The sequence below is a fragment of the Drosophila bipectinata genome, chromosome XR (genome assembly GCF_030179905.1).
Source record: "Drosophila bipectinata strain 14024-0381.07 chromosome XR, DbipHiC1v2, whole genome shotgun sequence".
Lineage (NCBI taxonomy): Eukaryota > Metazoa > Arthropoda > Insecta > Diptera > Drosophilidae > Drosophila > Drosophila bipectinata.
In genome coordinates this window covers 20643625-20660751 of record NC_091735.1, presented here as the reverse complement: position 1 = coordinate 20660751, position 17127 = coordinate 20643625, and the positions used below count along the sequence as shown (strand labels likewise).

The window sequence follows — 17127 nt, the reverse complement described above, 5'->3', positions numbered from 1 at the left end:
AATTAGTTGGATAGGAAATACAAATCGAAATGGTTTTGTTTTCATGTTTATATCAGTGCTAGCAGTGCAATCCTGCCAATCAAAACTCAATTTATACATAATTTATTTATTTTACTTTAGTTGTGCCAGGACTCTCTCGCCCCTCGCTCCCCCAACCCTTGGTTTCTGTGGAAAATGGCAGGCGATTTTCCATTTCCCATTCGAGGGGGAGTGGGGAGAGGGGACTGGGGGCCCAAAAACTGTTTATTTGCCTTCGACTCTTCATGTCTATTAAGGCAAATTAATTGTCTATTTATTTTTTGTTTGCTGCTCCCGCCATCAAAATAATTCGACATTTAACATGGCAGGTGGAATGGCATTCCTGTTTGGAGACTGGTGGGGACTGGGAAGAGGGTTAGGGGGGAGGAGAAATGTTGCAAGTGGCGGGGGGTGTGCCCGTGGAGGCGGCGGCAGAACGAAACGAAAAACCACTCGAAAGCAAATAAGAAATTTCCTTCTGTTATTTTGCCATTAAAAATGAATTAAAGATAAGATTTCTTTTTTCTTTTTTTTTTTTTTGAACGAATACTGAGTGTGTGTGTGTGTCTTATTGTTTTCCGCATTGGGCGCCATTTTGTTTTGTTGCATTATCGATGAGGAGCCAAATTGATTTCGATTGAAGTTGCAAGTTGCCAGTTGCCAGTTGCATTTCGCAGTTACGTGTCTTTAATTTGCATGGCATGGGGGCCTAGATGAAGCAGGGGGAGGGGCACTGAAAAAAATAGGATTATTTTAAGTAAAAATTTAACAAAAAGAACAAGATTTTGACTTTTAGATTTCTTAAGCTATAACTTCGCTTTAAACTATTCAAATAATAAAGTATAGACTACTCAGAGAATAACCGAACTTACTGGGCAAACAATATATATACATTCATCGCCCAGACATAGACTATCTTAAAGCCCACCTTTAGAAAACCTCAAAAATATCATTAAATTTCTAAAAAAAAAAATTAATAGTAAGAGTATTTATTAATATGTATTTAGAATGTATTCATTAAATAGGTATTAATAAATGTATAATGTACCATTTGTATTCATTGTATCATTACAGTCGTTTACCATATTGAGTCTTTGCAGTCATCATAAGAATAAATAATCAATATAAAAAAAAAAGTCTCTTATTTATATATATTTTATTTATTTATTTATATTTATTCATTATTCGTTCTTTCCAAAGCCATACCCATGTATTCTATGCCGTTTCTTCAACAGCTCAGCAATGAATTTTATTTATGCATATATATAAATTATATTATTTAATTTAGTATTTGTACAATACATTAAAAGACTATAAACAAGTTCTAGTTGCCAATCAGATGTTTTGTGATTTTTTAATAGATTTGCATCTAAAGTCCCAATTTCGAAAAAAAAGGAGATCTTCTTATCAGAAGGCTTGAGCTCAAGGCCAAGCTCAAGGCTAAGTTTAAGGCTAAGCTGAATTTCAAGATCAATGCCAAGTTCAAGCTCTAGGATAATATAAAAAGCCGGAGTCTTGAGTCTCAGAGCATCAGTTTCAATTCTTCAAGTAAGTATTCCACAAAAAAAGGAAAGAAAATGAACGTGCCATTTTTCCTCATCTCTTGCAGGAAAACTATTCGGAATTGCAAAGTAAATATGAAAGATATCAGTCACAGATCATTGGACAAAAAAATGTGAAAATCGATCTATTAACCGATAAAATGAGTGACTTGAAAGAACAAAATGAGCCTGGAAGGTTAGCAAATCAATTTCGCGAAAATATTGCCAAATTTGAAGAAATTATCAAAAAATGGAGAAATGTCAAATAATCAAGAAAACACAGGAATGTGCAAGTAAAAGCTGGAGAAACTACTATTGCTAATCAGAAGCCGAAAACAAGACCCATGGGTAAGTACCCAGAAGCCAATGAATTCCAAAATCTTCAGATCTTGGTCCCAAAACCCAAAATAGAATCGAGATGCCCCAGGTAATCCTCGTTCCAGGTTCAGATCCTTTCAATGTGATTGGATTGGAACAGATTGGATGTTAGTATATTAAAAAACTAATCACGAAAATAAAATTTTTGCTGTCAATTATGAAGAATACGTAACAGGATTCGGATACGTCGATCCTGAGTATGATTTCTTCCTCGGTCTCGAAAAATTATACCTTTTGACGAATGGCAAGCCGCACGACATTTTTGTATACACCTCCTACAGTATGGAACAATGCGCCAGCTTTAGTATGGGCAGTCGGGACGAAGGATATATGCTGAAAGATACTGGGGGTGTACAGGTGAGAAACTTCTCCAACTGCTGAATGGCTTTAGACATGGCATCAAGTGTTCCACCTTTGGTCGAGATGAGGATGGAATTAACTATCGTAACATGGCGCAGGGGGGGGCTTTGGGGCTTTGGTTGGTGGTTCGATGTCAGGTGTGTAGTCTTATTTTTTATCCTCTTTTCTAATATCTCAAAGACAAAGATCTCAGAGAAGCTAATTTCGGGTATTGCCAAATGTACCTCCGGAAAAAAGATTATTTTAAATATATAGATGTAAAATAAACTCTTAATTGTTTGGAAATTTTCAATAAAATTGCCGAAAAATATATATATGTAGTTCAAAAGACAAAGGTTCTTGAACACATTGATCTTGTAAAACTATATACCATAAAAGCTCAAAGATGCACTGATCCCTTCTGACCAAAATAATGACACATTTTGCCAAAATCACGCGTAAATAAAGAAAAGATTTTTTTTTTTATTTTTCTTGCAACTCAACACGTGCAACATTTTGTGTTGCAGCAGCAACGAAGTGCAACTCAAGAGAGCCTCGTTTTATTCAAGAAAGAGACTCGCCAAGACCCCAAAAAGAGAGCAATACAATTTCGAGACACGGAAGTTACACTCAAGCGTCGCAGTTGGCAGCGCTGTCGGCGTTGCAGTCTCAAGAGAGCATTATCTGAGAAGCAGAGAAATTGCAATTCAGCGAGAAGAGAAGTGTGTGTAGTGTTTTGGCCAAAACAGAGAACGAGAGTGAGAGAATGCGAGTGCAGTGCCAAAACGAGCAAAAATCACAGTTGAAGAGAAATGAAATGAGAGCGGGAGTGTAATGAGTGCAATTGGGCAAAAAGAGAGTGGAGGACTTTGCTGACCAGCTGTTTGTTTGTGTGGGTGGCCGAAAAGAGCCTAAAAGGGGTGGGCGGGGAGGCGATTGCAAGGGGGCTGCCTGTAAAATAGTTGAGTGTGCGACGTCGACGCCAGCAGAGGCATTGAGCCGGCGCACGTGGCCCCGAAACTTCGACAACGTTCGACGTTGCAACGGATGAAGCCGCCCTACCCCACCCCCCTTCGCAGTGGCTCCCTTACAAGACCACCCACCCCCGCCCCCTTACGCATTCGCAGCCGCAGCATTTGAGCCCACTGGCCACGCCTACGCAGTGTAGGCGGTGGTGGTAAGTGGCGGGGAGTGGCGGCGGAGGGTAGCCGTGGCGGCCACGACGGCGGCAGAGAGGCATCGGTTGGGATTGGTGCGCAAAACTGGACACGACTCGACATGCATGCAAGCTCCCTCTCTCCACTTGCAACTCTCCTCTCCTCTCTTGCTCCTTTCTTTTTATTTTCGTAGTTTTCGAACATGGCGCGTAAAAAGCCGCTGTCGTCGTTGGCGCCGGCGCCGGCGTCGCTGTCGACCTTTCCTGTAAAAATTTTTGGGGATTATTGATGCGAGGGGTTCTTCCACAAAAAAAAAAAAAAAAAATTGATAAAAATAAAATAAAAATAATAAAGTGGGAAAAAAGCAAGAGTGGTAGAGTTCGAAACAGCTATTTTTGTTTTCGTCATCCCACCACCTCTCCCACAAACTGCCACTGCCATCCCTACCCCCACTTACCTTACCCACGTGAGCAAGCGCAAAAAGCAAATGAAAAAATAGTAAAAACTATTGATGAAGCACACTCGAAAGAGCGAGGGAGTTGCAGGACGAAAGGGACGGCCATAGCCGAAGAGACGGCGCAAGAGACAGGAAGCGGCCGAGGGTGAGCGAGAAAGACTGCATGCGGGTGGACATAACATAACGGCATAAATGAGGCTTTAAGCTTGTTAACGGCCAGCGCGAGCGTTGACGGCGCTGCCAGCGTTGTAGTCGGCGTTGCCAAAGTTTTTCGTATTAGTTACGAAAACTAATCACACACACACACACACATGTGTCTATAAGAGGCTGTGTGAGTGGGGGTGTGTGAGTGTCCGTGCGAGTGTGTTTGGGTGTGAAGGGGTGTAATGACCCCTGTCAAGTTAATATGCAATTTTTCCCCTTAGTTTACATTTATTTTTTGGGTTAATTACTCGCTGTTTTTGAAAGGTTCGCCTTTTATTTTTTTGTGAGGGATTTGGGGAATTATCAACGTTTTTTTTCCCCCAAGCGATGATATATAAACAAAAATTAAAACTACATGCAAGGCTAGAAAATAGTGCAAGATCTGTATTCTTATTTTTTTTTTATTTCATTTTTAATTTTTTTTTAGTAAATCAATTTTTTTAATAATATAGAGGTCAAATTAAAGAATAAATAAGTATTACCAACTACTAAGTGATAAACCATAAATTGTAAACAAATTAAACAATAAATCGAGACTACAGTGCGTATGATTGATATGTAGAATTAGGTTAAAATTACTTATACGACCGGAGTTTCAGTTTTTCTAGTTTTATTTAAATTAATTAATTAAATATATACATTTGTTATTTTAAATTTACCAAAAAATAAAAAAAGACAACAAATGTTATACAGTTTTAATTAAATTATTCATACGCCCTGTAGTCCAGCTTAAATTGTATTCAATTATATATTATATAATACAATAAAAACAAAAATAAATAAAAGATAAATATAGTTATTCATTTTTACAACATTTATATTAATACAAAAAATGAATTAAAATTCATTTTAATATAAAACTAATACTACGAATGAGTGATATAATATTGGCCCTAAAAATTAAAAAGAAGCTTTAAATTAGTTTTTGCTTTTTTACTTTTAGCTTTTACTTTTTACTTTTGGCTTTATTATTTCATTTATCTTTAAACAACTATTAAGAAACTTTCCTTAGAGCAGAACTCGCACAACAGTGCGTATGAGTAATATTATTCTAACAAAATTACTCATACGACCCGTATTACCGTTTTAAGCTAAAAATATAAGAAAGACTTCGGAATCTCATTCTAGCCCAGACATCAGTGCGTCTTATTACTCATAAGATAGTTTTATACATCTCATAAGATGGTCACGCTGCTGCACTGCTGACAATGCAACGCAACTGCGGCTCCAATGCATTATACTGCCCATATTATTAGTATGTTTTTTGTTTTATTTTTTGTTGCGTGTTTTAAGTGGTCGGCGCTGCCGCATGTCATCATCTAATTAGTGGGTCGAGGCTTGTTTGCTCAGCGCCAGAAGGCACTGCCGGCGGTGTCAATTTCGAATTGGAATCGCGCTCGGCCAGTGACCAGAATTTCGCATTATACGTCCATGTATGTATATGTTTCTGTATCTGTATCTGTATCTGTATCTTTTGTGCACTTTCGTCCTGAAAAGACCGCCAAAAATGTTCCTGAAAAATAAGACAACCAAGCTACAAAAATAGCTATTAAAACTACAATATATTTTATTTATTATTTATTTTATTTTATTCTCTCATTTGAATATGATTTTAAAGATTTTTTTAGATTTTTAAATTTTTAAAAATGTGGAACACATCTCCCTCCCTATCTTTATAAATAATATATTTTCTTTATCTCCTACTGTTTTTTATGTATTCTTTATTAATTTTTATGTTTTATATATATTTTATTTCCTTTTTAATTTAAAAAACTTTTTAATTTATTTAGTTCTATTAAACGCATATACACAACAATATTTTATAATGTCGAATCGTGCAGTCTAATCGTAAAAGTCGTCTTAGAATCGCTCTTTTCTTTTTTAATCCTTTCTTCGGATCATTATAGAAAACGAAATGAAGAACCCATTTCTATCAAATAAAAATATAATTAAAATAAGTCATTTTGTTATTAGTTATTTAAAATGTTTCCATTTGGGGATAAAAGTAAGGTTAAACTAGAGTACATACCCATGATTGAACCAGAATCCAAAGCCCAGTCTCTTTGCCAAATTATAATAGGGATATCCATCCTCATCTCGATCCCAGGTGGAAAACTTGACTTGCCTAAGGTTCGGCAATATGAGTCCTGTACACCCTTTGTTAGCTTTCACCATGTAGCCTTCGTTTCGATTCCCAACGACAAAGTTGTCGCATTTGTAAAGATTCATTATTAACTCATAAGAGTTTCTAGATGTCAGGAGGTGCAATCGTTCGAGTCCAATAAAGTATTTATCGTCCCCCTGCGTCCCGACATCTCCGAATCCTCTTTCAAATTCCTCATACGTGCGATTAAAATAATTTGGTTTATCCAGATGGTTATAAACAATCATCCAACCAGAACCAATCTCCTTATCTGAGAAACAGACTACTTTAAACGGATCGGAACCAGGAATTTGGATTTCTTGGACGATCCTAGTTTCATTTTGGCTTTGCGGACACCGATCTGGAATAGCTAAGGTATTCGATGTTTTATTTTTCACATTCTTGGGTTCTGCCAACTTACCTTTGGAGGGTGGAGGTAGTTGCTGGACTGTCCTGGTTGGTGATGGACTGGCTGTTCTATTAACCGAATTTATATTCTTTACTATTTCGCCCAATTTGGCAATGTCGTCGCGAAGTATTTTTGTAGCAAGTTCATTTGTTTTATTTAATTCACTAATTTGATCTTTTAGTAATTTGATCTCCACATTTTTTGAATCTATTTGAGCTTGTAGATTTTCGACTTCAATCACCCTATTTTGCAAGTCCGATATATCCTTTTGCAAGTCCGATATATCCTTTTGCAAGGCCGATTTATCCTTTTGCAGCTGTGATATAAGTTCCAGTTCTCTTCTCTGCAATTCCGAATGGCTTTCCTGCAAATCTGAATACTTTTTCTGCAAATCGGAGTAGTTTTTCTGGAACTGAGATATCTGGCCATTATGTTCCTGACCCTTTTTCTCCAAGTCCGTGTTCTTTTTCTTCAACTCTGAGTAGTCCTTTTGGAATTGGAATTCTTTGGCCTGAATCTTCTCAAAGTACCTCAGGAGGGGCTTCACGATCGGATGACAGACCGCCGCGCAGTCGTCCTCCTGCTCTTCAGTGAGATAACAAGACTGTGAAATAGAATTTAAATTAATTTTTGAAATAAAAACACTCGAAGCGGGTATTACTTCCTCCGATCCCAGGGCGACGGTAATAAAAAAAGTCACAGAGATGAGCACCACGGAAAGGATCTTCATTTTCTATTTGTGTGGCTACTGAAGGAAGTCTTCTGAAAGAACCACTAAATAATTTGAACTGATTCTGCCAGACTCTTGGCTCCAGGTTTTTAAAGCATCCCAGAGCTTGAGATGAGCTTGAGCTTGTGGGTTCTGATAAGATAAGACTTTCCTCGAAACGGGGACATTAAGTTCAGAACTATTAGGGGTTCTTCTAGAGTAAACATTTGAAAAAATTAAAAATTAATTGTTTTATTTAATAGGTTAGATGTTCAACAATATCTCTTTAAAAAAATTTTAAAAAATTTTCATTTTTTTTCGAATTGTTTTTTAGTTGTAGCGGACGGCTAGAAACACGCATTTCTCGACACTAATTTTGGCAAAAATATTCCTAAAATATTTCCCAATCGCACAAAGCACAAACATTATAAATTTACAATTTCTTTATCCAAAAAATTAACAAATTGGAAAAAATAATGTGGAAAAACAAACAATGTGGAAATATAAAAATCGTATATTTTAATGAATTCTTAAAACTGCTTGAAATATGTTTAAGCCCCTAAACTAGAACACCCCCTTAAAAGACGATTGAAAAATTTCGAATGGGATGTCAAGGGTCAGAAAATATTTGGTTAGCAACAAGAACTATATATACATATATAAATATATATAAATATATATAAATATATATATGACTAAACTAATATTACCAGGTTTTGGTTTCTAATAAAATATTTTCTGATCTTTGACATCCCATCCGGAATAATATATATACATATATTCCCCAAATTAAAAGAGCATTTTAAATGAAATTAAATGACGTCATAGTCGTCATTTGCCTTATCTGCAACAATTAAAAATATATGTATTTGCTTATTAATTAAATATGTATAGAGTATTTATAAAAATATGAAACTAAAAAAAAATATATACACATAAATAACTCAGACTAAAATGTAATAAACATATAAATATATATTCATTAGTATGAATATTACTTATATATTAGTTAGTTATAGTTATATTAGTTATAGTATGAATCGTTAGCTGAAATATTAGTTAATATTTCTGAGGTAGTGGTGGAGCCAGTAATACCTTTTCTTTTATTCTCATTCATCCAACTTTATATATTTGTATATTTATATTATTATTTATTATTATTTAATATTTAAATAATTGAAAAGATGCCTAGAATTTGGCCGAGTTTTGAATTCGAAAAATAGTAATAATTGAAATAAAAAATCCTTCGTCCTTGTTCTAGTTTTATATGTAATTACTCACACGTCCCCATAGTCCATGGCTTTATAATGTTCCCCTTGAGCCCTGAAAAACCTCACCTGTTCCGAGCACAACTGTACCTGAGTCTGGGCATCCTCTTGGCACGTAGTGTGTATCGAATGCCTTTCGGTTCAAATTCGTCGCGACGTGGCAATCGCTCTAAACAAACACAAAATGCAATAAATTCTCCAATTCAGATTCGAGTGTGGGCGCCATCGATTATGGGCCCAAAAATTCACAGACGGACGTGGGACAAAAAGAGCCGGACTCCGGAGTATGGACACCAGACCAGACCCACCAACCGTACTCACAAACCAACTCCGGGCATGTCCACCTTTTTGCATATGTGTTTCGTGGGCCGTAGTCGCAAGAACACAGCCAATGGATACGCATCGATACGGTTACCAATATACCGGACCCGGCCCAGACTGCCAAAGGTGTGGGCGGAGTAAAAACTCCGGCAACCGAAAACTGAAAAACCGAAAACCGTAACCGAATCGGATTCCGAATCTGTATATGAATCCGAAAGCCCCTTACTGAACCGGGCACGGGGTCCGGGTCCGGGTTCCACCTTTTGCTTCTCCAACCCTTCGTGTCTCTGTCCGGCCACCTCTTCGTCCGGCTTTTTCCTTTTGTTAATTAAGTTTCGTTTGTTTTGCGAGCGCCCTCAGACCGCACAGTTGTCGTATTTGAACTTTTGGCCAGGACACGCCAGGATGCGCCGGGACGAGCTCAGAAATACTATTAAATCATTGAGAAAAATAAATAGAGTAATTATCAGTTTTATATTTGGGGTATTACGGGAAATAACTGTACAATATTTATATTATTTATTCGTCTTCAAGTTTTTAAGAAATAGATATCTAAGCTTGAGCTGAGAGTTTTTATAGTTTTCTGGGATTTTTATATTCTTAATATTTGTAAGGGATTTTTTGATGAATTTTTCATTGCGTTGGAACTAAAAATTAATTTTTTTTATAATTTTTTTAGATTTTTTTGATTAATTCTTGGAGTTCTAGACGTAAATCCCAACAAAATATATTTAAGCCCATGAAATATATTAAAATATATGTCTAAAAAAAAAATATATAACCTTAAGTATACTTTCAATAATATTACAAAATAATATTCTCTACAAATATTAATAAAATATTTGTTTTACAATTATGTTTGATTTAATTATAAAAACCCTAGGTTTTAAGGAATTTTAATGTAAAAAGAAGAACACATTATGAAAATAGGTAATAATATTTATTTAAAGTATTATTAATTTTCTAATATGTAAAGATTTATGATCTTCTATTTTTTACAGTGCATAAAAATATATGAATGAGGTAAAAGAGATTTTATTTAACTCCTGGCAGGTGAGTGAAATTTTACTTTATTTGAAAATAAACAGCAAAAAAAAGTACATAAAATGCGGGTGTTTTTTGGGCAAATTCCAAACCAAACAGTTTGGTTTGGTTCGTTAATGCTTATACGGGGTTTTTAAAAATATTGGCTAAAGAAAATCCATGATCATCTAATTGTAGAAACCAGAAGCCCCTTCGGGCTCCGCCCTAGTCCCACTCCAAAATAGATTGATTTTTACCAATAAAACTTTGGCGAAAAAAAAAAACGGTGGTCAAAAGCAGTGCCAGATGGAGAGAGAGTTGGCCAAGAGGGCAGGTTACTTTAATTAATAACTTGTCAGTGTGCAAATGACATGGGAGGAAGCTACCAGTTACCAGTTACCAGCTACCAGCGACCAACTACCAACTGAGCGCCCTTGGGCAGAGCAATCTGAGCCAGGCCAACGTCATTCGGCTGCGTTCTGGCCAACATCTTCGTTTGCCAAGGCAAAGGTGGCTAAAAGCTGGGGTGATCCCCAGCCCCCTCGGGGGCTAATGGCAGGGGAAAGTGGTTCAACAGTGTTGCCAAAGTTGCAGTTGTAATTTAGTGGCCTTCGATTCAATGTTGTCTTGCTTCTGAGGAAGTAATAAATTATAAGAGACAAGCACTTTTGATTCCTTTATTAATTCTTGTGGTATATAATATAACTTTTTTTATAAAAAAAGGTACGATCTAATAAGTGAGTAGAACTCTAGTAGTTCCAAAGATATGGTCACACTACCTGTTATTTGATGCTTTCTGACTAGCAGGCTCTTTCTTTATTTTAAGATGCTCTTTCTTATTAATCTTATCATTATCATAATTATCATTATCATATTAATCTTATCATTCACGCCCCATAAAATATAATTTTATAATAAAACACAGTGTGACCTAATAAATAAAGAATGCCATCGTACATCTGGTCACACATTTTTTGCCTGTTGAACTGGCAAAGTTCATCTCTATAAGGTCAAGCCAGCTGAAGTGGAATAGAAATATATAAAATAGACTTGGCTAAAATAAATAAAAGGGCAAGATATCATGATCTCCCCACTAACCCCCTACCAGACTCCCTCCCATTTCCCTGAAATTTCCCATTTTCATCTCCATGCAGTCATGTTGACCTAATTTTTTAACCCTCTGTCGTTTGTTTGTCTGTCTGTTTGTTTGCTTCAAAATGGGTTAAAAGTTCCTCCCACCCCCCCTAGCTTAGGGGTTAAGTTAAGTAAGGCAAACTTAGTTTGTGCGCCCCCTTGTTACCGCAGACCCTGGACTTTTCTCTGACCCCCACGCAAAATGTCACATAATGACGCAGCGTTAAAATGGCAAAAAAAAAAATATATATATGTATATAGATATGTATGTATATATAAGAAGAGTGGCGACGTTGGGGGAAAGAATGTCAGTATCTTTCAAGGATTCGCATCCTGGCACCACCCGCCCTGCCCTCTTTTTTCTGGTTTTGGCTTTGCTGTGACAAATACATGGGACCAATGTGTAATTTAATAGAAAAAGTTAAATTAGACCCACTAACTGGGCTGTTTTCAATTGATTGCCACGCTATATTTTTTATAATGTATCAAAAAAATTATTGTCCAATATATATTAATATATTATAATATATTAATAAAATATGTATATATTTTGTTTTTTTTTTTAACATTTCTGGACCATGACTAACGAACAAGTTACATGTTTGAGAAACCCAATCGGAGGGGGCGAAAGCAAGTGATATAAGGCCTGGGTCCGCTATTGACGTGACCAATCGGGAAAATCTATCGATGGGAAAAGGAAAACCGAGAAGGTAGTTCTCGCAACAGGACACCAAAGGTGATGCAATCAGTTATGCCACAATTGAACAATCCTGGAGTGATTTAGAACTTTTGCCTTGGATTGACGCACTTTGCAGGTAACAGGACTCTGACGTTTTTTTTTTTACAAAATATTTATAAACTAAGAATATTTGAAGAATGAATCGACTTTGGTTTTGAGGATTATGCACAATTACTACTCAGAGAGTTGGAAGAACAGGGTATTATTAAGACCCAATTATCAATATTCTTTATTATAATAAGATACATATAATAGTAAAGCTGTTAAAATTCTTAAGTAAAAAGATCCCAACATATCTTAATCTTTATATGCTATTTATTAGAAGTACGGGGTATCATAAACTTATTAAAATAAAACTGGATAGTTCAATGAATTTTGTTGAATTCTTTTGAGAGACCTTGTCCTTAAGTATACAGTTTATTATAAACCAAGGAAATTAAAGGATAAGCAATATAAGTACCGGGTTTCTTACAAAATACTTGCCAAGTTACATGTCATCAAATAGTTAGGTCGTTTAATACTTCCCTATTTTTCGATTGGTATCGAAATCATCTTAAATAACAGGTACCACATAGTCGGACAACTTTTTCCCATCGTTCCCATTTGTAACATCACTCATTACATCATCAAGCATCAAGTAGTACTCCATTGTCAGCCAACAAATCAGTTCTCAGTTCCCCCAAGATGAGATCCCAGGCAAAGACGAAGACGAATCTTCTTTGCAACTCGATTGCCAGCCATCCCAGTGCTCATCCCAGCAGTCTTATCATCATCATCATCATCATAATCGCGATTAAATTGCAATTTTTCTCACTTAAAGAACGTAATTCGCTTCGAGCCAGCAATAATGACGGCCAACTTAATGTTTTGCTCATTCACATTCATTTCAACTCGCAACTTGGACACGGAATAAAAACTTACAGAAACGAAAAGAAAAAATTAAACAAAATTGGAATCCATAGGGCGTTTGGTATATGTAGGTATGATGGCGTTGTGGGAAGGTGCGGAACATAATTAATAACTCAATCCAAGCGGAAACCCTAAGACAGGCATTCAGTGCAGTTTAGTTCAGCTCAGTGGAGTTGAGCTGCAAATGCATTTAAATAGTAGTTGCACTTGATATTTCCCCAAGAAGGCACTGAAAGAAATTCATTTTTTCCAAAGACGATTTCTTAGTGCTCTCTAAAACAGAAATATATATATTGCTTGATTTTGTTAATTTAAAAAAAAGATTTTATTATTTCAGGCATTTTTTTTAAATTATAAAAATGTGTATATATATTTGGTATTTTTTTTTAAATTAAATAATAAATTTTGTTCCATAAAATGTATATATATTTATGTTTTCTGTTTACATTTAGCTAATCATAAATGTTAAACTTAATAGTAAGTTATCGAGCTCTGTCTGTGAAAGATTTTATTGATTCAGGCATTTTTGTTTAAATTATAAAAAATTGTATATATTGATTTTTTTTTATTTAATAATAAACACTTTTTTTATTTCATATAATAATATTTTTGAATATTATGCATTTTATTTTTATTTCTGAATACCAATATAAAGTATTTTCTTGAAATATTTAAAATTAAAGTCTTTGGAAAAAGTTGTTTTTCAAACATAGAGATGACATTTCGCGTGAGCAGTCACGACCGCTCAAAACTATTGCCGCGAGACCCACGCACCTCGAAAAGCGGCAATTAAATCCGGCAAGGCATGCGCTTAAAGCCAACTGGAAAAGGCGGAAGCGTCGGCCTTTTGACGCACTCATTGTCGGCCAACCTGTGATTATAGTTTTCGTTGTTTTTTTTTAGTCTGTAATTAGCACTGGGAGATGGTAGATGAAGAGTGCGTCTAACGGAGGGACATTGTTGGTATTTACAAGGAGGCCCGGAACCCCGGGGCCGTGGGCGTTTTCGGGTAGGCGTGTTTGATTGTTCAATCATAGGCGGCTTGGCCGGCTCAGTGCCGTAATCACAGTGCTCCAAAGTACTCTGTTTGCCTTGGCAATTATACGGAGGGGAGGGAAGGTACCTAGTATACCTAGTCGGATTATTGGTATCCGTTTGGCGGGGGCTGATCATGATAAACGGCCACTGAATGGTTTTATAATGGCTTACACCTCAGGCGAAAATGCACGAATGATAAGCCCTGGCCAAGGCAAATCTACACAAGGGGCAGAGTGATGATATTTAATAAATTAGTAGATAGCTTAAGAGGCTTAACATTAAAAACACGGAGGTTTTTGAATTTTGTTTGAGAAGAGAACTTCAGCTGTTGATTGGCAATTATAATTTTCTTAAGTAGAAGCTACTTTTAAGAAGGCATTTCATTTTTATTAAATTATTTCTCTTCTGTAGACGTTTTAAAAATGATTCAAGAAAAGATCCAATTTTTCGTCTGTTAAGAATATCCAAAACTAAAAAAATTGTATTGATTTAAAAAAAAAAAAACAGATAAATTCCTATTTTCGACAGAATTGTCTTTAAAAAAAACAACAAACAAAAAACAAACGTTGAAAAAAAATAAAACTAATTTATTAAAAATAAATTCATTCGTTCATTATCCGGAATATATATCCATTAAGAATGTGCACAAAATATCCATTATCCAGCTAATCCATTTTTAAGAAATCGGAATCATCGACTTTGACATTCTCATATAAATTAATATACAGCTCCGAAAATATTTATCTTATTGAGTTCATATTTTCAAAAAACATCCACACATACATATATTTAGATTGGAATAAAATACAAAAATTGTAGAGCTTTTAAAAATCATAAGAGACTATAAACTGTAAAGAAACAGAAAGCTTTAAAGTGGCACAAAAATAAACATTTAATGTTCTAAAAAAATAGCAATTTAACTTTTTATTGCATTTTTTTACATAAATATTAGCAAAATATTACAAGATGTAAATTATTACTTTGAATATAAGAAAGGAAAGCTAACTTTGAGCGAAGCAGAAACTGATATACTCTTGCAGTTATGATCGGATATAAATCACATATATCTGATATAGTTGGCCGATCTTTGTGTGAATTTTATTATTAAACCAATTTATTAGAATACAAAAGTTGAAAATGCAAAATTCCTAATTTGGTATTTTTACCAAATACTATATCCGATCGTTCAGATATATGCCAGCTAATGAAATTCGATAGGTTGGATCCCTCAAAAATAAAATCGATGGAAAATCCCACCTTTCTTAAACACCACCAGCTCTCAAAACACCAATGTTATGACATTGATCGGAAATTAGTTAATTATGTACATATATAGAACTTTAGGAAATAGGCGATATTCATACGACATATACTGGAGTGGGAGATGTCTTCTTCACTTCGATTCATACTTTTAATCAAAATAATAATGCTCTCTGCGAGGGTATAAAAAACAACAAATCAACAAAACAAAATAACTAACTGATAAGAGACTCTTCTGGGCCTGAACTTGAAATTTTTTTGTTAAAGATAAGGCGACTTCTACGTCATTTAAATACTTTATTATATTAGGAAAATTTCATTGAATTAAATAATTAAAATAATTAATACTAATAGTATCAATAAGAGCTATGTATATTTATAATAATATTACTAAAATATAAAGGGAGAATGATGTGTTGAAAATTTTGAGGTAATAGCAAGTTTCTTTTGGCTTACTTCAGCTAATAATAAATATTTAAGTATTTATAATATTACATAATTTATTTAATTAATAGCTTAATAATCACTTTTCCAAATTTTATTGCTAAAGATAAGCCAACTTATTCATCATTTGAATAAATATAAAAAGTATAAAATTAAAGTAATATATATTAAATATATTCACGAATAACTAGACCAATTATAACAAGTCATTCTACGGAGATAAAACCAAAAAGAATATAAACCAACTCTAGTTGCTCTAATCGAATGTCTTCGGACCTTTGACATCACATCCGTATGCATTCGGGCATTGGGAATATTTTGACTTTTTATTACTTTTTATATTTTTTCTAGATGTGTCCCAATTCCGAAGAAAGCACTCGCATTCTTATCAAAAATCGGAAAGCTCAATCTCAAGCTCGAGGATTATTTAAAAAGCCGGAGCCGTGAGTCGCGGAGCATCAGTTTAAATTCTTCAAGTGAAACTTCCACAAAAAAGTCAAACAAAAAATTAGAAAATGATCCTACCAGTGGTCCTCATTTCTGCTACATTTTTTATTTCTACCTCCTTCGGATCGGAAGAAGTAATAGTCGTTTGGAGTGCTTTTGTTTCGAAAATTAATTTAAAATTCCACTTCCACAGTCTTGTTATCTTACAGAGGAGCAGGAGGACGAGTGTGCCTCTGTTTGTTACCCAATCGTTAAGCCGTTGTTGAGATACTTTGAAAAATGTCAGAGCAAGGAAGCCCAGCTGCAAAAAGATTACTCTGAGTTGGAGAAAATGGATCGGAAGAAATCTGCCCAAATACTACGCTGCCAGATAGATTTAAATGATGTTAGGGTTAAATATGAAAGGTTGCAATCAAAGCATCTGGAAGTTGACCATCTTGAAGCTTTAATAAATCAAAAAAATGAGGAAATTAATCTTTTAAAAAATCAAATTAGTGATCTAAAAAAATCAAGTGAACTTGAAATGTTAACAAATAAATTTAGCAAAGACCTTAAAAAATTTGGTGAAATAATTGAAACTTGAGAAAAGTTAACAAAACAACTGACTAATTTTAATAATCAAACGAAGTCCGTAACCCAAGGTATGCTGGCAGAGCCCTGTAGTTTTCAAAATAAAATATGGAATTTCTTAGTTCTTCCAGATACTTGTCCACGAAGCCAAAAGGAAATGATGGTCCTCCAAGAAATCCAAATACCCGGATCACATCCGATGAAAGTGGTTTGTGTATCGGATAAGAATATTGGATCTGGTTGGATGATGGTTTATAAAAAACGTACATTTATTAATTTCAATCGCACGTATGAGGAATATGCAACGGGATTCGGAAATGTCGGAGCGGATTCTAGAGATGAGTTCTTTATAGGACTCGATACATTGCACCATCTGACGAATGAAAAACCTTATGAGATGTTTGTAAAGCGTGGAAAAATAAAATGTGACAACTTTGTTATTGGTAATCGACAGGAAGGATATATGTTGAAAGATCTTGGCGAGTGTACTGGAGAGTTATCATTCATCCCTAAGAGGGGCACCAAATTTACAACCTTTGATCGAGATGAGGATGGGTTTCTTAATCTCAATTTGGCAAGGGAACTTGGCATTGGCTGGTGGTTCCACTCTGAGTTTCCG

The 17127-nt window shown here is 35.1% G+C and overlaps 1 protein-coding gene and 1 long non-coding RNA gene across 2 annotated transcripts; one reads left to right on the top strand and one right to left on the bottom strand.

Moving 5' to 3' along the window:
• Nucleotides 1-5783: 5783 nt before the first annotated feature.
• LOC108132495 (angiopoietin-related protein 3-like) lies at nt 5784-8076 on the bottom strand. The gene is made up of 4 exons (XM_070276563.1): nt 7308-8076; nt 6659-7250; nt 6124-6607; nt 5784-6024 (listed from the first exon to the last, which is right to left on the bottom strand). The coding sequence occupies exons 1-4, from the start codon at nt 7374-7376 to the stop codon at nt 5976-5978; spliced, it is 1194 nt and encodes a 397-aa protein (XP_070132664.1). The 5' UTR covers nt 7377-8076; the 3' UTR covers nt 5784-5975.
• A 3694-nt stretch (nt 8077-11770) lies between these two features.
• LOC138925662 (uncharacterized) lies at nt 11771-16991 on the top strand. Its single transcript, XR_011441847.1, has 5 exons — nt 11771-11916; nt 11977-12820; nt 15843-16072; nt 16132-16579; nt 16631-16991. It is a non-coding gene; the product is annotated as an uncharacterized lncRNA (long non-coding RNA).
• The last annotated feature ends 136 nt before the right edge of the window (nt 16992-17127 follow it).